General features: G+C 43.5%; 1 protein-coding gene across 1 annotated transcript in view; it reads left to right on the top strand.

Moving 5' to 3' along the window:
• Positions 1–22858, top strand: part of LOC126284249 (translation initiation factor IF-2-like) — a 138807-nt gene that overhangs the window by 96109 nt on the left and 19840 nt on the right. Inside the window, exon 3 of the mRNA XM_049983047.1 lies at positions 14172–14338. Within this exon, the coding sequence (XP_049839004.1) occupies positions 14172–14338 (167 nt within the window). The remainder of the gene's footprint in view (positions 1–14171; positions 14339–22858) is intronic.

Below are 22858 nucleotides of genomic sequence, written 5' to 3'. Positions count from 1 at the left end.
ATAAAGTTATTGAGATACCTTAGCACGTCTTTTTTTTAATTTCAAAACGGTACTTAGTTAAAAAACAGGCCTCGTAATAACTTACCCGTCTCTTTGCGGAAGTTCGCTCACAGAATTTCAGTGGTAACAATCTCCGAGAAGCACAACGCCTGTATTAGAGTTTCTGCCATTAGAGTTTTTTCAGAATCTCTTAACACCCTTGTATATTCGCTTTCTCTTCCGCTAATGAACCGAGCGAGGTGGGGCAGTGGTTAGACACTGGACTCGCATTCGGGAGAACGACGGTTCAATCCCGCGTCCGGCCATCCTGTTTTAGGTTTTCCGTGATTTTCCTAAAGTCACTTCAGGCAAATGCCGGGATGGTTCCTTTGAAAGGGTACGGCCGACTTCCTCTACCCATCCTTCCCTAATACGATGAGACCGATGACCACGCTGTCTGGTCTCCTTCCCCAAAACCAACCAACCAACCAACCACCAACCACTAATGAAGTGAGGTATGAGCCCCATACTATGAGCAATTTTGGAGAATCGAAGGAACAATTGTTTTGCAAGCCATTTCTCTCGTTGATGAATTACATTTTTTTAAGCTACTTCCAACGATGCTCAGCGTTGTATCTGTTCTTCCTACAGGTATTTTTAATGTGGTCATTCCATTTTACGTTGCTCCGGACAATCAGTCCTATTTTACAGATGTTCCTCTTTGCAGTGACTTGTTACCAATACTGTAGTCTAGCAGTAATTGACCTCATCGCCTGTTGCCTTCGCCTTCTCTAAAGAAACCGAATTGCTCTCCAAGTGAGCAATCACATTGCAGTTATTCCTTTGCGGACGGTGTATTAAAGCTCTGCTTCTTGTCGTAGTGGTGACACCAATTCCCGTCAGATCACAGAAGTTAAAGCTGTCAGACTTGGCTGGCACTTGGGTTGGTGGCCGCCCATGTTTGCTGGGCTCTAATGGCAAGTGGGGTGCACTCAGCCATTGTGGCGTCAACTGAGGAGCTACTTGATTGTGAAGTGGCGGGTAACGGTCTCAAAAACTAGCAACGCTCGGGAGAGCGGTGTGCTGAGTTCATGCCCCAACATACCAGCAACCAGTGACGCTTATGGCTTGAGGTTGACACGGCGGTCGGTTGGTACCTTTGAGCGATCGACACCTGCTCGGACGCAGACTCCTGCTTCTTCTTATCAATCTATGATAAATGTGCTTTCACTGCATCCACTGTGTGTAATATCTGCCACGCATATTGTCGAAAAATATTTGGAAATGGTCATAAACTGCTAAGTTTAGCTACTCTACTTCAGTAGAACAATATTACGATTTCAGTACTAAAGAACAGCATTTGTAAAACTAGCAGTGGTGCTGAACTGTAGCTACTTACTTCCTCCTTATTTGCTACAAATATTTATTTGTGTATTTGTTTCACCTGGCAAAGATATGGGTCTTAAAGCCGTCTTGCAGCTAACCAGCCTTCATCAATGACTATACTTTATACTTCGTAAGGTATAACAGTAATATATAATTACAGTGATAATAGAAATAATCGTAATAAAAAGTAATCAAGACAATGTGTATAGTAAGGAACATGTGGAATTTAAGAAATGTCAGTTTATTAACTCTAAGCAATTCCCTCATTTGAAGTTAAATGTGAGTAGTGACACGAAAAACATACGTATGCCAATAGTGCAGAAGGAAAAATATAGAGAAGGAACTGATCAGTCTGAGGGAGAGTTAATGGAATAAGATTAACAGATCAGACAGAAAACAAAAGCAAAAATAGAAAAGAATAAGAAAGGCATAATATATGTAACAGCTCATTTCTTGTTGTATGCAAAGAAAACAGCTACACCAATAATAAAAGGTAAAGCTTTAATCATCTCCTGAACGCAGGTGGTTTTGGATAAGACGCAGGTTACTGTGTAATTTGTTACTCAGTCGGATGGCTGACATGGAGAAGAAGATTGAGAAAGGTTTAATGGTATACGTGCGCACAGCCAAGATGTTGGACGTTTCCGTTCTGGTACACCTGTTACGCAAGATCGCACGCCTTCAATATCTCAGGAGAGGTACGGCGGACACCAGCGACTAAGAACCAAATGAAGTAAACAGGGCGTGCGTGAAAATCACGCCGTCTACCTGTTGCATCCAACATAAATGAGTACGGTAAGGACCTAGGGAATAAACAGCCGAGATTTGCACACGTATTAGTGGAGCACAATATTATTGCGCATGTGAGAGAGTGCGCTTCGGTCGGTTTATCCGTGAGTTTTATCGCGCTGTTACACGAGGACGCCCTGAAATACTTGATAATATATACACAACTGTTTTGATATCATTCACAGTGCGATATCTTTCCCTTAGTCACAACTGTACTCGCTTTGCTGTAAGGTCACAGCGTACTTCCGGTAACGACATTACGAGGTCAAGTGCAATAATAAGGCAGTCAAGTAGTATTTTACTCAAGCTCTTACGATGGCTCGAGTCGCCTGGATTTTTCACCATACTCAGTAGTGAACTATTTGATGCACAATGCCAACGAAATCCAGGGCTTCCGACACGCCACAGGTGCATACATCCTTAAAATGCTTATAGAGTCTGTTGTACAAAGCGAAATAACGTTTATTGTGTGTTGCTTAGGAGTAAGGACGAGGCTCGGGTTTACGTCCCAAAGAAAACGTGCGCATCAGCAACATACCACAAAAACTGGGAGGGATAAGTAGAGAAATCATCGACCTTCCCGGAACGACCAGCCTCGCACATAAATTGAGTGTTTTAGTGAAGCCACATTAAACGTTAATGTGGAGCGCCGCACAAGGATTTGAAGCGCTGTACTCCCGGACTCGAGGCCAAGGACTTAACCACTTTGTAATCTCGCTCGGTAAGCCGTGCGTAGTTTTTTTTGAGACGGGGGCGTTCAATACAAGCACAGCAGAAGCCGCATCTAACTGAAGAAGAAGTGAAGTCGGTCTGCGGGGACATTAGCGATGATGTACAGCAGCACACAGCCGGCAATTACGGCGCCACCGCGTGTACGCCTTTTTATAACAGTATCGGCAACCACAGACCGCTATCTCATCACCACAGTGGCGCTCTCGCTTAATTTATTTGCTGTTCCTTTGCTTCGCAGTGCTCGGTAATTCAGAATCACGACACCATTACGTTTCTGTTGTTGTTGTTGTGGTCTTCAGTCCAGAGACTTGTTTGATGCAGCTCTCCATGCTACTCTATCCTGCGTAAGCTTTTTAACCTCCCAGTACCTAGTGCAACCTACATCCTTCTGAATCTGCTTAGTGTATTCATCTCTTGGTCTCCCTCTACGATTTTACCCTCCACGCTGCCCTCCAATACTAAATTGGTGATCCCTTGATGCCTCAGAACATGTCCTACCAACCGATCCCTTCTTCTGGTCAGGTTGTGCCACAAACTTCTCTTCTCCCCAATCCTATTCAATACTTGCTCATTACTTATGTGATCTACCCATCTAATCTTCAGCATTATTCTGTAGCACCACATTTCGAAGGCTTCTATTCTCTTCTTGTCCAAACTATTTATCGTCCATGATTCACTTCCATACATGCCTACACTCCATACAAATACTTTCAGAAATGACTTCCTGACACTTAAATCTATACTCGATGTTAACAAATTTCTCTTCTTCTGAAACGCTTTCCTTCCCATTGCCAGTCTACATTTTACATCCTCTCTACTTCGACCATCATCAGTTATTTTGCTCCCCAAAAAGCAAAACTCGTTTACTACTTTAAGTGTCTCATTTCCTATTCTAATTCTTTCAGCATCACCCGACTTAATTCGAGTACATTCCATTATCCTCGTTTTGCTTTTGTTGATGTTCATCTTATAACCTCCTTTCAAGACACTATCCATTCCGTTCAACTGCTCTTCCAAGTCCTTTGTTGTCTATGACAGAATTGCAATGTCATCGGCAAACCTCAAAGTTTTAATTTCTTCTCCATGGATTTTAATACCTACTCCGAAATTTTCTTTTGTTTCCTTTACTGCTTGCTCAATATACAGATTGAATAACATCGGGGAGAGACTACAACCCTGTCTCACTCCCTTCCCAACCACTGTTTCCCTTTCATGTCCCTCGACTTTTATAACTGGCATTTCTGTACAAATGGTAAATAGCCTTTCGCTCCCTGTATTTTACCCCTGCCACCTTTAGAATTTGAAAGAGAGTATTCCAGTCAACATTGTCAAAAGCTTTCTCTAAGTCTACAAATGCTAGAAACGTAGGTTTGCCTTTCCTTAATCTTTCTTCTAAGATAAGTCGTAAGGTCAGTATTGCTTCGCGTGTTCCAGTGTTTCTACGGAATCCAGACTGATCTTCCCCGAGGTCGGCCTCTACTAGTTTTTCCACTCGTCTGTAAAGCATTCGTGTTAGTATTTTGCTGCTGTGGATTATTAAACTGATTGTTCGAAAGTTCGTTTAAATTAAATAATAACCTATGTAATACTGAATTATTTGCGCCTAAATTCATCCGTTAGGTTACTAATACCAGTGGGTTTAAAGAAGAGGAAATGGGAGTCTTAACATCGAATTGTAGTGACTATACTCATCCCACAAGCGGACTCAGCTGAAACAATAGTAGCTCTTAAGACATTCAGCCAATAATTGTATTTGTACTACGTATTATTAGAAAAATGCAAACGAATTGTACGAAAATCATAAGGAAGTTTTGCAAGGATGTAGAGACTTCTTGAAAGCTGTTCGATGAGATAAAAACTAGAATATTTTGACGATATGTTTTAGGATGATATAGGACCACCCACCATAACAGGCGACGTAAGTACTGCAATAGCTGGAGAAAATAAAACGGTAGGGGCAAATATGAATTCAAGGAAATAGTAAAGAGATGTTTTGGAAGACGTCATCATTCCATCATTACCTCTAATGATTATTTTTCAATACAATTTTGAAATTACAGAGCTTAGACCTTTGTTAATACTTTTGCAACATAACCGGAATTATTAAATGTTTCGTAACATTTAACATTGGAAACACTAAACACGATGCTCGAACCTATATGTTAGTTCTCACAAAATATTGCCTTAGAAAGTCCAAAATATCCGGTCATTAGAAAAACGTCAAGATACTACAGGCTTTTTTCACTAAAACCTGTGAGGCATATGTAGCAAAATGTCAAAGTACATCAATATAATACGTGAACAGTATTCATTGATTGTCAATCAATTCATCTGGAGGTCTTTACTTACAAAAATGTGACCTTCAAAGAAAAATCCTGTCAAGCAAATATGTCTACGTGTTATCATAACCACGTCAGAACGCAAAATATTTTAGTCAGTCTGTGAGTCTTATACGCACATCAGTAAAAGTTTTACATCACCTCAGTTCCGAGAGTTCCGGAACCTGTACAGAAAATTGGAATATAGATCAACATAAACATCATTTCCGCCCTTTTTATTGCTAATGAAAACCACACATTACATCCTGTACCGCCATACAGGGAGACCTTCAGAGGTGGTGGTCCACACTGCTGTACACACCGGTACCTCTAACACCCAGTAGCACGTCCTCTTGCACTGATGCATGCCTTTATTCGTCATGGCATACTATCGACAACTTCATCAAGGCACTGTTGGTCCACATTGTCCCACTCCTCAACGGTGATTAGGCGTAGATCCCTCAGAGTGGTTGGTGGGTCATGTCGTCCATAAACAGCCCTTTTAAATCCATCCCAGGCATGTTCGGTAGGATTCATCTCTGGAGAACATGTTGACCACTCTAGTCGAGCGATGTCGTTATCCTGAAGTTAGTCATTCACAAGCTGTGCACGATGGGGGCGCGAATTGTCGTCCATGAAGACGAGTGACTCGCCAATATGCTGCCGATATGGTAGCATTATCGGTCGGAGGATGGCATTCACGTATCGCACAGCCGTTACAACGCCTTCCATGACTACCAGCCACCCCAAAACAGCAGGGAACCTCCATCTTACTGCGCTCATTGGACAGTGTGTCTAAGGCGTCCAGCCTGACCGGGTTGCCTCCAAAGACGTCTCCGACGATTCTCTGGTTCAAGGCATATGCGACACTTATCGGTGAAGTGAACGTTATGCCAATCCTGAGCGGCCCATTCGGTATGTTGTTAGGCCCATCTGTAGCGCGCTGCATGGTGTCGTGCTTGCAAAGATGGACCTCGTCATGGAAGTCGGGCGTGAAATTGCGCGTCACACAACCTATTGCGCACAGTTTAAGTCGTAACCCGGCGTCCTGTTGCTGTACGAAAAGTGTTATTCAACATGGTGGCGTTGCTGTCAGGGTTCCTACGAGCCATAATCTGTAGGTAGCGGTCATCCACTGCGGTAATAGCCCTTCGGCGGCCTGAGCGAGGCATGTCATCGATAGTTCCTGTCGCTCTTTATTTCCTCCATGTCTGTACAACATCGCCTTGGTTCACTTCGAGACTCACCTTGTTGAAAGCCCTTCCGGGCACAAGTAAGAATGCAAAAGCGATCGAAACGCGGTATTGACCGTCTAGGCATGGTTGAACTATAGACAACACGAGCCGTGTACCTTCTTCCTGGTGGAATGAGTGAAACTGCTCGGCTGTCGGACCCCGTCCGTCTAATAGGCGCTGCACATGCATGATTGTTTACATCTTTGGGAGGGTTTAGTGACATCACTGAACAGTCAAAGGGACTCTGTCTGTGATACAACGGCCACAGTCAACGTCTATTTTCATGAGTTCTGGGAACCGGGATGATGCAAACTTTTGTTGATGTGTTTATATGCTCACTCTTTTACGGAGAACGATCACAGATCCCTCGTCTAGTTAAAAATATCTATGTGGTCTAGGAATGGGCAAACGTAGACCTATAGCTGAACCTGAATTTCCTTTTGAGGACTTGAAGCAACATTTCACCATGCCGGCGTCTTTATTTTACCAACATGTGAAGACGAAAACCATGCATTCTATGAAAGAGAGAAGTACTATTAAAAGCAAAATTTGTGACTCTAAAGTGTGCTTATATGTTAACTGTTAATACTGTAAGGAAATCAATCGTTAGACAGCTGAAGGACTTAATAGTGCATATTATCAAAACTACTGTGAATGCACTACTGTCCGAAACAACATTTTAATTACCGTCTGAGTGCAAGTATCTTCCCAACAGTCTGGAAGCAGAGACTCACGTCATTAGCCTAGAAAGAAAATGTCCCAACGAATCCCCCATGTGCCTTTACCCGTTAACTCTAAGGACTGTACGGAAGCAAATGATCCGCAAAGCCTTCAGAAAAGGAGAAACTTTACGCTATTAACATTACATCTAATACCTTCCCATGACTTTTGGTCACCAAGTGGTATTTTTATAGTGCTACACGTAACTTACGTATTATCAAACACCTCCAGCCGTCCTTAAGATGTTATTTATTAAGTGGATACCATCCTCTGGCGCTTCAGTACATTATATTCTGGCCGTAACTAACGCTGAGGGGATTAACTCCAGTCATATACAGATTCCATCAGTCGACAACATCTATGAACTTTTATCGCAGGCAACTAGGTAGATGATGGTAGGAGAGACAACATCGTCGTTGGCCACTGATAGAACCATGTAGACGATTGATGTTAACCCCCTCAGCGTCAGTTAAGGCCTGGAGATGGCGTACTGAAGCACCGATACTGTTGACCATATAATCAATAACGTCGTAAGGACGGCTGCAGGTGTTCCATTTCATTATATAAGCGAACGGCCAAAGTCCCTAAACCCTCCAATCACAAGAATGAAGATACACAAGCTTTACCTATTACTTGTCACATTTCTTACTTTGTCATCTTCATCACTTATCTATTCAGAATAATAAATTTCTTTTGCATTATTGATTTTATCCCACTATGGAGTGCTTATGACTAGGTCTTCTTCGACTCTTTTTCCTCTTAAGAATATCTCTTGAGCCTTGCTGATAATTTCAATTTCTCCTTCCTCTCCTGTGAAAGGGGCTTCCCACGTTTAGGGACTCTAGGTGTTGGGGCCCAAGACTCTACCGTAGCACAAAAATTCGATCTTCTACCTCAAGAAGCTGTTCTAGGCGCTTCAGTCTAGAACCGCACGACCGCTACGGTCGCAGGTTCGAATCCTGTTTCGGGCATGGATGTGTGTGATGTCCTTAGGTTAGTTAGGTTTAAGTAATTCTAAGTTCTAGGGGACTGATGACCTAAGGTGTTAAGTCTCACAGTGCTCAGAGCCATTTGAACCATTCTAACCATTCTACCTCAAGATCAGGGTTCCTAGCCGAATCCAAGTCCTTTAGTACTTCATTAAGCCATAGGCTTCCAGTCCTTAGATCTACCAATGAGAAGATTTTCTTGGTAAGTCTATTGTTGTTCATTCGTTGTAGGTGCCCATAGAACTTGAGCCTACTACGTCGCATACTGGTGTTGGCTGTTTCTAACTGGTGATACAGTTCAGAATTAGACTTCAGTCGGTAGGTTCCATCTGGGAACAATCTCGGGCCGTGAATGTTTCTGAAAATACGTCTTTTGGCTCTCTCCAGGTCATCCATCGTACCTTTTCTGTTCATCAAAAGGGTCTCTGAGGCATACAGAAACTGTGGTCCAACTACAGTTCTGTAATGACAGACCTTAGCATTCATCCAAATGCACTTCTTGCTGCACAGATTGTGGGACAGATGGTATGCTGCGTTGAGTTTGTTGCGCCTTTCTAAGATGGAGGTGCCGTCTCTACCAATGGGGTGGACCCATTCACCAAGATGGCGAAAGCGATTGACCCTCCCAGTCGATCCATGAATGGACGTCAAAGGGGTGTTACTGGAATGCCGGTTCTCAAAGTATTTGGTCTCGTCATACGGTGTTTGTAACCCTGACTTCAACGCTATCTCATGCAGGGCTTGGACAGCAATGACAGCATCCTTATAGTTGTTTGTTAATATTGGAATGTCATCTGCGAAAGCAAGGAATTTATGTTATAAGTTTGAGGGAAATAATTTTTCCATCTATAACACATACATTCGATAGAGAATAAGCTGTTTAGCTGTCGGTGTCATCATACTACACTGTCTGACAAAAGAAGCGAAGCACGCTAAAAAAGAGGAAGACACGAAATGGATCTTCACGGTTGACATGTTATGCGATGTTATTTCGGTGATTACAAAACAGAGTCAAATATGCAAAGAATTTGGCAGGATGAACCCACTTATCACTACGACGCTGCACCCCATCTGGAACGCATGCATCAACTATTTCGATTGCGGAGGGAGTTATAAAGCCGTTGTATTCTCTCCTGAGGCATGATGGCCCACAACTGATGCAGCTTGTTATGGACATGCTGTATACAGACTCTGGACTGGTGCTGACGATCGAGGTGGGCTGACAAAATTTCCATCGTCCAAATCTAAAACATGGTTACGATTCAGCGACTGTACAGATTTGAAGAGGTTGAAAAAAAATAGCCAAACGTTTTGAACGATCAATTGCAATGTGCGAGTAATTACTTCTTTAATGGCCTTAAACCGCTGAACCGCTGCTAACGGTCACATAACACGTGTTTGCCGACCTCCGCTAAGACCGACGAATGTGCCGTTTTCCTCACAATACTTCCTCTCTACAGCTGAGCTATTTGCGTGTCGTATCACTGGGTTTCATTTTTCGTGGTCTTTTCAGCACATGGTGCTACTGTTGGTACTGAAACAAAATTTTATTTCGTAATATGGTTTACATTTTATAGCCTCAGTACAGTTAAGCAAAAGGTTCTCATTTTTTATGTTCGATGTAACTCTACCCATTCTACTCTTTCTTCCACATTTTTGTAACAGAACTAATTGTTTGGCTTACAGTTGTTATCTTATGCACGCTAAATTTAACGGCAATGTCACTCCGCTTCATAAAAGTTTTACAGATAATTTCATATTCAATGTATACCTCTTAAATTTATTGCATTTATTTCTACAATAAGAAATTTTTATTTGCTTTAATGTAAAATTATGTCACTTAACACGGGCAAGAAGCAGTGCTAACAGCATGTGTATAGCGCCCACTGCTTTCCAATTTTTCCTTGTCGCGTTATAGCACTATCACTAACTCTCGTTTATGTTCTGAAACTATTTTGTTAATCAATTATGGTATATAGAAGCAGTACAATGTTATCCTCTGTAAGGAGTTTTGTAGTTTTGACCGTGAAGTGCCTAAAGCAGGTTGTCTGTCGGGCATGAAATTTAGATTTACGTAAATACACAACTAGAAACAGATACGGTTTAGGAACTGTTTTCATTAATCAAATTGCTCTAATGAAAAGGAATACGGTCGGCAGCCTAATTAGGCATAGAAATGTGTGATATTCCTTTTTAAAGAAAAAGGTTTTTTTTTCAAATCCTTCATTTTCTATTGTAGAAAGATCCGGGGTCATGCTCACTGTGGAAGTACCTCAGCATCGGGCAGGCAGTTCGTAGAGACACGACCGTTTGTGAACAAGCACTGACCAGTTGATAAATGGCGCCATGATCCTGTCACATAAGGGATAATGCAAGACGACGCAGCGTGTCCGTGACGTACTCTTATGCCGTCAGAGTTCACTCAATCGCTATTAGTCGTGGCCTGAAGTCAAACACAATGGCTCCCAGGAGTAATACTGTTGTGTTTCTTCAAAACGTTCGAATCCTCAGGCCGCTCCGATTTTCGCCAACGACCGCCATCCAGGATATTACAGAACCGCATCACTGAACACAATGCAACGACATTCACCAGCATTACATGCTCGCTGGTCATAGCACGATTGCGAATGATTCCATTTGTGTTAATGGCAGCCGAAACACGGAACGGCAATTCCCTGCTGTTACAAGACGACATACAAGGTTACAGGAAGTCCGTTGCAGATACGGGGGGATCACGAAATGCTCGGTTCAGAACACGGTGGTGGTCAGTCTTTGTAGGATGAAGTCTTGACAACGAGTGTGTCTGACTTCACGTTCCCATACAGTCCAACGCCAGGCCAGTGCCACGTATGAAAAGACCTCTGATCTCAAATAGTGCACAACTCTGCCAGCCGGCCAAATGGAGATCCACCTTTCAAAGCCAAAAGATTCTGTCTCACATGAGCTTGTTGAGTCTTCGTGTCCTTCACAGGGATCACTCAATATCTGATATTTGTTACGTGTCTTATACGCCATTTCAGGGCTGGTAATCACACTAATGCCGTTTTATACTTGTCACAGAGAACTGAAACTCGAATCATTTTCATACACTACTAGCCATTAAAATTGCTACACCACGAAGATGAGGTGCTACAGACGCTAAATTTAACAGACAGGAAGAAAATGCTGTGATATGCAAATGATTAGCTTTTAAGAGCATTCACACAAGGTTGGCGCCAGTGGCGACAACAACAACGTGCTGACATGAGGAAAGTTTCCAACTGATTTCTCATACTCAAACAGCAGTTGACCGGCATTGCCTGGTGAAACGTTGTTGTGATGCCTCGTCTGAGGAGGTGAAATATGTACCGTAACGGTCGGATTGTAGCGTATCGCGATTGCGGCTCATCGTATCGCGACATTGCTGCTCCCGTTGGTAGAGATCCAATGACTGTTAGCAGAATATGGAGTCGGTGGGTTCAGGAGGATAATACGGAACGCCGTGCTCGGTCCGAACGGCCTCGTATCACTAGCAGTCGAGATAACGCGCATCTTATCCGCATGGCTGTAACGGATCGTGCAGCCACGTCTCGATATCTGAATCAACAGATGGGGACGTTTGCAACACAACAACCATCTGCACGAACAGATCGACGACGTTTGCAGCAGCATGGACTATCAGCTCGGAGACCATGGCTGCAGTTACCCTTGACGCTGCATCACAGACAGGAGCCCCTGCGATGGTGTACTAAACGACGAACCTATGTGCACGAATGGCAAAACATTTTTTTCGGATGAACGTCGTATCTGTGTTTGGCGACATCGCGGTGGATGCACATTGGAAGCGTGTATTCGTCATCGCCATACTGGCGTATTACCCGGCGTGATGGTACGGGGCGCCAATGGTTACACATCTCGGTCAACTCTTGTTTGCACTGACGGCACGTTGAACAGTGGACGCTTCAAATCAGATGTCTTACGACCCGTGGCTATACCCTTAATTCGATCCCTGCGAAACCCTACATTTCAGCAGGGTAACGCACGACCGCATGTTACAGGTCCTGCACGGGCCTTTCTGGATACAGAAAATGTTCGACTGCTGCCCAGGCCACCAAATTCTCCAGACCTCTCACCAACTGAAAACATCTGGTCAATGGTAGCCGAGCAACTGGCTCGTCACAATACGCCAGTCACTACTCATGACGAACTGTGGTATCGTGTTGAAATCGCCTGGGCAGCTGTACCTGCACACACCATCCAAGCTGTGTTTGTATCAATGCCCCTGCGTATGAAGGCCGCTATTACGGCCAGAGGTGGTTGTTCTGGGTACTGATATCTCAGGATCTATCCACTGAAATTGCGTGAAAATTTAATCACTTGCCAGTTCTAGTATAATACACTCCTGGAAATGGAAAAAAGAACACATTGACACCTGTGTGTCAAACCCACCATACTTGCTCCGGACACTGCGAGAGGGCTGTACAAGCAATGATCACACGCACGGCACAGCGGACACACCAGGAACCGCGGTGTTGGCCGTCGGATGGCGCTAGCTGCGCAGCATTTGTGCACCGCCGCCGTCAGTGTCAGCCACTTTGCCGTGGCATACGGAGCTCCATCGCAGTCTTTAGCACTGGTAGTATGCCGCGACAGCGTGGACGTGAACCGTATGTGCAGTTGACGGACTTTGAGCGAGGGCGTATAGTGGGCATGCGGGAGGCCGGGTGGACGTATCGCCGACTTGCTCAACACGTGGGGCGTGAGGTCTCCACAGTACATCGATGTTGTCGCCAGTGGTCGGCGGAAGGTGCACGTGCCCGTCGACCTGGGACCGGACCGCAGCGACGCACGGATGCACGCCAAGACCGTAGGATCCTACGCAGTGCCGTAGGGGACCGCAACGCCACTTCCCAGCAAATTAGGGACACTGTTACTCCTGGGGTATCGGCGAGGACCATTCGCAACCGTCTCCATGAAGCTGGACTACGGTCCCGCACACCGTTACGCCGTCTTCCGCTCACGCCCCAACATCGTGTAGCCCGCCTCCAGTGGTGTCGCGACAGGCGTGAATGGAGGGACGAATGGAGACGTGTCGTCTTCAGCGATGAGAATCGCTTCTGCCCTGGTGCCAATGATGGTCGTATGCGTGTTTGGCGCCGTGGAGGTGAGCGCCACAATCAGGACTGCATACGACCGAGGCACACAGGGCCAACACCCGGCATCATGGTGTGGGTAGCGATCTCCTACACTGGCCGTACACCTCTGGTGATCGTCAAGGGGACACTGAATAGTGCACGGTCCATCCAAACCGTCATCGAACCCATCGTTCTACCATTCCTAGACCGGCAAGGGAACTTGCTGTTCCAACAGGACAATGCACGTCCGCATGTATCCAGTGCCACCCAACGTGCTCTAGAAGGTGTAAGTCAACTACCCTGGCCATCAAGATCTCCGGATCTGTCCCCCATTGAGCATGTTTGGGACTGGATGAAGCGTCGTCTCACGCGGTCTGCACATCCAGCACGAATGCTCGTCCAACTGAGGCGCCAGGTGGAAATGGCATGGCTAGCCGTTCCACAGGACTACATCCAGCATCTCTACGATCGTCTCCATGGGAGAATAGCAGCCTGCATTGCTGCGAAAGTTGGATATACACTGTACTAGTGCCGACATTGTGCATGCTCTGTTGCCTGTGTCTATGTGCCTTTGGTTCTGTCAGTGTGATCATGTGATGTATCTGACCCCAGGAATGTGTCAATAAAGTTTCCCCTTCCTGGGACAATGAATTCACGGTGTTCTTATTTCAATTTCCAGGAGTGTATTTGTCCAATGAATAGCTGTGTATCATCTGCATTTCTTCTTGGTGTAGCAAATTTTAATGGCCAGTAGTGTGTTTTCTAATGTTGTGTCGACTGACAAGTTACACTGACATACGAGCTTGTCTTCTGGGCCCTTAACTTTCTTTGACAGGCAGTGTATTTGAAATTCTGGAGAGGTGCGTTGGAGCACTGGTGGTAATGGCGATGTGTTGGCTGGCTGTGCAGGAAGGAGCACCGCAGCGTAGCGGACGAGCAGCAGCAGGAGGAGGACGAGCAGGGACCGCTGCGCTACTACGGCGGCGCCTCGGGCATCTGGGACCCGACCACTGGCCGTCGCATAGAGGAGCACAGGGCGCCGTCCGACACGGTCGCCATCCAGCCGCCACCTGAAGGTAGGGCGGCGGAGCGTCCCGGACTGTCCCGGCAATGGGGCAACGGGCTCTGGGGCAGTGAAGTCGCGTCGCTAGTTTCTACCACCAAACAGCAACTGATAATACTTCCCTTTTTCTTTGAGAGTTTCAAATTGTCCATCCAGTTTGATTGCTTCCTTACTACTGGGTTGCTACAATTAATGTACAGCTACTCACGGAGGTCCAGTGTGTGTTATAACTATAGTATGGCAGTGAAATTTGGTATACATGCTAACGCATTAATGCAGAACCAAATTACTGTGAAAAAAAAATTTCTTCCCATTTTCGCCACCAGGCGCAAATCTGGCGCTATGAATGCAAGAAAGAAGTATGGAAATTTTTCCATATGTAATGGATTATGTGGTGTGTGTACTGTAAGACCTTCGGTAGGCGAGTGTCAGCAATATGTCTCGTGGTCTTATAGTGGCTTTTTTATCTTCTGCCGTTAGGTTAGACGATACAAATGCCACTTGCATGCTTAGAGTAGCAGATTGACAGTGACCAACTTTAAACAGACCTTGATTCATTTTCACACACATTTATTAAAATAATAACAAGCATAAAAATTACTTAACTTGATTCTGGATGCTGTTTACAGTTGACAATCTGAAGTTCCTTTGGTCTTGGTACGTTAATCTTATTCTCACATATCTCTGATACTCAACAAAGTGTCTATTCATTTATCTTCATGGCTATGTACAGGAATATGGTAATCTTATTAGGTGCAGACAGAAACTTGACTATACACTGGTGCAGACTAATGTAGACTGGTACAGAGTAGTGCAGACAAATGCAGACTGACTAATCAGAGATCTGTACACTCACTGTGAGAGTTTGATCCGTGAGGAGAAAAGGTTCTGCGTTAGCAGCAATCTCATTGGCTGCATTACATATTAATATGTGTATTGGCAGAAGCAGAATTTGGTCCGGCTCTAAGGGAGCGCCATCTCGTAGTGCGGTGACAGACGAGCGCTGCGCCTGCGCTGTTGTGCTTAGCGGGGCGCACTCTAATGGGAAAGTTGTGTATGCACTGACTATGCAGAACTATGTTCACAACAGATTAGGAATGTTATTAGGGCAGAAATGTCAAGCAATTGTAAAAGACATGCTGGTTTTATTATTAACCACTGCATACTCAACATGTATGTTTCTGGATAGCGTCCGCCTTTAGCAGAACACATTTTTTTTTTTAACCCAAACATGTTTCACTGCAGTTGCAGCATCTTCGGTGGGCTTTTATTTTCCATCTGTTAAAAATAACAAGTGTTCTTTGCTGCTTGTATACATGTAGCTGTTAGTTTTTAAATCGTAATTACAGATTTTTGAAAAAACAGATAAATTACGAATTCATACCTTTTTACCACATGGTGTGGTTTTTCTGATGTTTTGTGTTTCTACAGTGACCGTTTTTTGCACAGTTTGTCATCTGCAAACACTTATACCTTAAAGTCAACAAATTTTTTAAGCCAAAATTACGATTTGAGAACTTATTATTTCTATGTCCGAAATTATTTAATTTTATGTGTGTGTCTATTTACAAAATGTTCCACTTACGTTTTCCTTTTAATCATCTTCATCACTGTCGAACACTATATATCGAGTTTTCACTGTCACTGTCACTGTCAATGTAGATGTTTCACTGCTTTACCAGCTGTAAAAACAAACATGGCTGGCAGTGGAACAATTGAAGGTGTAAAAACAAGATGGCTGACCGTGGAACAGTTTAAGGTGTTCCTGCCGGTTGTTCTGAATCTCAAAGATGTTCGTGATTTTTTTTGTCTTTGTGTGTGTGTGTGTGTGTGTGTGTGTGTGTGTGTGTGCAAAGGGAGGGAGAGAGAGAGAGAGAGAGAGAGAGAGAGAGAGAGAGAGAGAGAGAGAGAGAGAGACAGATAGGGTGACAGTAGATTTAGGGATTTATTTTATTTTTATTTTTACTGTGTGAGGGGGGGATGGTGGGGGGGGGGGTGACAGCTCTATTGGTTCTTCTTGTCTAATAATTCCTTGAGGGCAGAAAACAGAGTGCCATTGCTGAGAGCTGTGTACTCATTTATCACTTCTTTGCCTTCCACTATGGCTTTTTGTATCTGATAATTTTTTTCAGTTATTAGTTTATGTGGGGGGCTCTTGCGGTATTTGAGAATTTTCAAATTCGTATTGATGTTTGTTGGGTTATGTTTCTTGTCCATGAGGTGTTCAGCAAATGTGGAATGACAGCTGTTACTTTTTAATGCTTTTCTTTGGCCCACTGTCAGCAATCTTGTTTTTACATCTTCAATTGCTCCACTGCCAGCCATGTTTGTTTTTACAGCTGGTAAAGCAGTGAAACATCTACATTGACAGTGACAGTGACAGTGAAAACTCGATATATAGTGTTCGACAGTGATGAAGATGATTAAAAGGAAAACGTAAGTGGAACATTTTGTAAATAGACACACACATAAAATTAAATAATTTCGGACATAGAAATAATAAGTTCTCAAATCGTAATTTTGGCTTAAACAATTTGTTTACTTTAAGGTATAAGTGTTTGCAGATGACAAACTGTGCAAAAAACGGTCACTGTAGAAACGCAAAACATCAGAAAAACCACACCATGTGGTAAAAAGGTATGAATTCGTAATTTATCTGTTTTTTCAAAAATCTGTAATTACGATTTAAAAACTAACAGCTACATGTATACAAGCAGCAAGGAACACTCGTTATTTTTAACAGATAGAAAATAAAAGCCCACTGAAGATGCTGCAACTGCAGTGAAACATGTTTGGGTTATAAAACAAAAAATGTGTTCTGCTAAAGGCGGACCCTAACCAAAAACATACATATTGTTAAAGCAAACACGGAAGAAAAGAGCTCCATCCCCAAGATGATTACCACTTAGTCAATTTGTTCAGTATGAGCACCTGATACATTATTTGTACAACATGCAGAAAAAGGTTCAAGTGGCTCTAAGCACAATGGGACTTAGCATCGGAGATCATCAGTCCCCTGGAACTTGAAACTACTTAAACCTAACTAGCCTAAAGACATCACACACATCCATGTCCGAGGCAGTATTCGAACCTGCGACCGTAGCAGCTGCGCGGTTCCGGACTGAAGCGCATAGAACCGCTCGGCCACAAAGGCCGGCTTACAATTTGCACACTAGAGACATCGATGAGATGCTGCATCCGAAATGATCAATAGCTGCTGGCAGAAGTTCCGGTGGAATGTGAACAACATGTTCCAATATAATGGCCTTCAGAACTGGTAAAGAGCGAATGCGTGCCTGGTAAAGGCAATCTTTCAGATATACACAGGTACAAAAGTCACATGGATTTAGATAAGGTGATCTTGCTGGCCATGCATGTGGAACCCCTCTGGAGATAACACTTTTGAGAAAGACTGCGTTAAGCAGATCTTTCGCTGGGCGAGCGACATAAAACGTTGATCCATTTTGGATGAAAACAGTGGTTTTCCACATAGTTGCGCTCTTCCAAAGTAGGAATCACATCCTTTACAAGGAGGTATAGATAATGTGAAGACGGCACGGTATACCTGTCAGGCGTTCTGGGTGTATTCTCTTCAAAGAAGGACAGAACGACTACAAAGGTGCTTCTCAATCCACACCACGCTGTCGCGTGTGGCGAGTGCAATGGCTCTTAGTGCACAACAGGCGGTTTAACAGTATCCAATGCACTCTGTAATGAAAATGAGCCTCGCATCTCTTTACAATATTGCCCGGCTATATATCATCCGTTCCAGAGACCGAAGAGCAAATTCAGGACGTTCTACATCAACATCTACATTTATACTCCGCAAGCCACCCAACGGTGTGTGGCGGAGGGCACTTTACGTGCCACTGTCATTACCTCCCTTCCCTGTTCCAGTCGCGTATGGTTCGCGGGAAGAACGACTGACGGAAAGCGTCCGTGCGCGCTCGAATCTCTCCAATTTCACATTCGTGATCTCCTCGGAAGGTATAAGCAGGGGGAAGCAATATATTCGATACCTCATCCAGAAACGCACTCTCTCAAAACCTGGACAGCAACCTGCACCGCGATGCAGAGCTCCTCTCTTGCAGAGTCTGCCACTTGAGTTTGGTAAACACCTTCGTAACGCTATCAGGCTTACCAAATAACCCTGTGACGAAACGCACCGCTCTTCTTTGGATCTTCTCAGTCTCCTCTGTCAACCCGACCTGGTACGGATCCCACACTGATGAGCATCACTCAAGTATAGGTCGAACGATGTTTTGTAAGCCACCTCTACGTTGCCGCAGATCATGAGGCTTTAGTTGCTGCTCTGTCTGATTCTTTTCTGGATACCAGTGCAAAACAGACCTCAAAACCTTCCGCATTTTTGACCATGGTATGGACGTTTCTCGTGACATGGTACGAGAACTAACACAACCCGGGAAAAGTGATTTTCAAATGTCATTGTCATGTTCTGTAAACCATTTAATGACACCGACGCTCTTCTCAGACCTTACAGTTACCGATACTCTCTCAAAGCAGCTTATAATTGCTGCTGTTTACATAAATTAGCTTACCTAACAGTGGACGGTCTCTGTTCTCCATAAACATACCGTTCACTCACTTTAAGGTTTGTCAAATGACAACACAGGTTTCATACCGTCATATAAACAGCGCACAGCGCCAGATGTGGGCCTGGTGGTCACAACTGAAACCGAATTTTTCCAGTGTAAATCGGTTCCGCATTAATGCAATACCGTATCTACCAAAGTTTCGCTGCCATACGGTAATTATAGTCCACACTGAACCTCCATGAGTGCCTGTTCCTGAATTATAACCACATGTTATTTTTGTGTTAAACTGATTGCTATTATCATCTGACCTTCTGGACTGAGAGGTCGTGGTCGGTATATAAAACTATACCATAGTGTTTCGTCCTTATCTGTCGATTTCTCTCTTAAGATGTCTCCCGTAGATGATGACGAAATTTCAGTCAACAGTTTAGTGGTGGAGTGTAGCCATGTATGAAAGTGAAACATTGACGAAAAATAGTTTAGATAAGTTGAGAATAGAAGCTTTCGAAATGTAGTGGTACAGAAGAATGCTGAAGATTAGATGGGTAGATCACATAACTAATGAGGAGGTATTGAATAGAACTGGGGAGAAGAGAAGTTTGTGGCACAACTTGCCTAGAAGAAGGGATCGGTTGGTAGGATATGTTCTGAGGCATCGAGGGATCACCAATTTAGTATTGGAGGGCAGAGTGGAAGGTAAAAATCGTAGAGTGAGACAAAGAGATGAATACACTAAGCAGATTCAGAAGGATATAGGTTGCAGTAGGTATTCGGAGATGAAGAGGCTTGCACAGGATAGAGTAGCATGGAGAGCTGTATCAAACCAGTCTCAGGACTGAAGACCATAACAACAACAACAACAACAACAGTTTGGTATACCGACCACTGCCTTAATCATTTGTTATTAACTTTTAAATTTTGCGTTCAGTTCTGTAATCTGACTTCAATCACCAACAAATATTTGTTCTCATCTAAAATGCCGGCGTTACTCAGATGAAGTGATTGACCCAGGAGAGGAAGCTGTGGAGAGCCCCAACAAACCAGAAAGAAGTCTGGTTACGAAAATAAAATAGTGAACAGTACGGTCTAGGTTTTACACCATCTCATAAATACATTCGCAACTTATAAATGAATGGTAGCTTGAATCCAAAGGAATCTCATCTACTGTGGAGCAATGTCTGCTAAAAGCGTTTTCCTATTGAAACCCATGTGGTAAACAACTGCTACACCACCTTTTTACTAATTTATTTAATATAGTAATTATTAATCTGCCAGAAAATAAAGATCACAGTTGGATATCTATGCGCAGTATAAATTGAGGTCCCTTGCCGCATTTTTGTCTATGTGTGAAGGCTAATCTCAGGACCTATTGAAGGGCTTTTGACACAGTTTTCACTAATAGGTAGACTAATTCACAATAAAAGTTTGTGTGTATAATTACGTAGTTCCTAACTAACTCTACCTTCCGTCACGAAGCCAGAACCTGGATTGGTCATATAAACTGCAGCTGATACATGTATTGCTGCCTGCGTAAATCCTTTTATCAATTCGATTACTTTTTTTTTAAACTAACTTTTTGCTGACTTTCAGCGTATCATTTGGATATTTATTTACTTTCTGACTGCGGGCTTATCACTTGAATATTGTCATGCTCATACAGCAGTGCACAGTGAAAGATTTGCGTCAAAGAATAATGTGGACATTGCTAATCGCCTCTTGTGTCTATCCCCAATTCATACATGAGTTTCTGCTCACTGTCCTATAGCTTCCTGAAATCACTATTACCCAATATTGTGTTATTTCTAATCATCTGGGCTTCTAGCAGTAGTTATAAACTTCTAGAAAGTGTCCCTTAGCAAATAGAATGAAATAAAACTACATAAAGCAAGTTTAGCTGTAACAAGACTTGTCACACTGAGAAACCGAAACAGTCTGGATTACGGGTCCTAAAACACATCAAAGCATTGTCTCGTTCCACTATCAGTACATCTCAAATCCTGCAACACTGACGGCACGTCAAAACAGCATCCGTTGCTGTAATTACAAGAACAGCCTTTCTCTCCCAGGAGTCTCGTAGAGTTCAGCTGGCCACCGCTATGAATTTGGTTGCCTTTCACGCAGTGAAGGGGATCTTCGCTACGGAGATGTCCGGCGCCGAGAAAGGTTCCATGTTGTTATTACCTTCCTAATGCTCCCCTCACCGCATTTTTGACAATTACTGGTGAAGTGTGTCTCTACTGGAAGAGCTCTGTATTCCATCTACCAAAGAGGCTAAGTAAAAATCAGCTCAGACAATTTTCTCGGTCATTACCTGCAAGAACGTCAGCATGATCGCAATATCGCGGCCGCGAGCACTTACGCTATACGCACCAACTTACTCTCGTGTCATTCCCACAGATATATTGTCAAGATTTTAACAATATTGACATGCTTGTCTCTCATTCAGGCAATGCAATATAACATACTCCTCACGTACGATTATCCGCAGAAGCGTAGCTAAGTGAACATATTTCAGAAGATGTAACAGGAAAAAATTAGTCTGTATTATATTTCACGGTCTACAAATTCTAACACTAATAGATATTTTTCTCTGCATTCAGATCGGTTATTTCAAATGCTACGGTGTACACCACTATTTGTTTCATGATGTGTTTCTGTTGGTATTTCTCTTACATTACATATGGGTTATTACAAGTACAATCATAAGGTTTCCGTCTTCTCAATACTTTACTTTCTTTGATTATCTGTAGCATGATAAACACAACACTACGCTAGTCACAGTCACCTTCATTGTACTGATGTTGTTGTTGTTGTGGTCTTCAGTCCTGAGACTCGTTTGTTGCAGCTCACCATGCTACTCTAGCTTGTGCAAGCTTCTTCATCTCCTAGTATTTATTGCAACCTCCATCCTTCTGAATCTGCTTAGTGTATTCATCTCTTGGTCTCCCTCTACGATTTTGACCCTCCACCCTGCCCTCCAATACTCAATTTATGATCCCCTGATGACTCAGAACATGTCCTACCAACCGGTCCCTTCTTCTTGTCAAGTTGTGCCACGACCTCCTCTTCTCCCCAATCCTATTCAATACCTCCTCTTTAGTTATACGATCTACCCATCTAATCTTCAGCATTCTTCTGTAGCACCAGATTTCGAAAGCTACTATTCTCTTCTTGTCTAAACTATTTATCGCCCATGTTTAACTTCCATACATGGCTACACTCCATACAAATATTTTCAGAAACATCTTCCTGATACTTAAATCTACACTTGATGTTAACAAATTTCTCTTCTTCAGAAACGCTTTCCTTGCCATTGCCAGTCTACATTTTATATCCACTCTACTTCGACCATCATCAGTTATTTTGCTCCCCAAATAGCAAAACTCCTTTACTGCTTTAAGTGTCTCATTTCCTAATCTAATTGCCGGCTGCGGTGGTCTCGCGGTTCTAGGCGCGCAGTCCGGAACCGTGCGACTGCTACGGTCGCAGGTTCGAATCCTGCCTCGGGCATGGATGTGTGTGATGTCCTTAGGTTAGTTAGGTTTAAGTAGTTCTAAGTTCTAGGGGACTAATGACCACAGCAGTTGAGTCCCATAGTGCTCAGAGCCATTTGAACCTAATCTAATTCCCTCAGCATCACCAGATATAATTCGACTACATTCCATTATCCCCGTTTTGCTTTTGTTAATCTTCATCTTATATCCTCCTTTCAAGACACTGTCCATTCAGTTCAGCTGCTCTTCCAGGTCCTTTCCTGTCTCTAATAGAACTACAATGTCATCGGCAAACCTCAAAGTTTTAATTTCTTCTCCATGGATTTTAATGCCTACTCCGAATTTTTCTTTTGTTTCCTTTACTGCTTGCTCAATATACAGATTGAATAACATCGGGGTTAGAGGCTACAACCCTGCCTCACTCCCTTCCCAACCACTCCTTCCGTTTCATCTCCCTCGACTCTTATAACTGCCATCTGCTTT

This window comes from Schistocerca gregaria, chromosome 8 (genome assembly GCF_023897955.1).
Source record: "Schistocerca gregaria isolate iqSchGreg1 chromosome 8, iqSchGreg1.2, whole genome shotgun sequence".
Classification (NCBI taxonomy): domain Eukaryota; kingdom Metazoa; phylum Arthropoda; class Insecta; order Orthoptera; family Acrididae; genus Schistocerca; species Schistocerca gregaria.
This window is presented reverse-complemented; position numbering and strand designations above follow the sequence as displayed.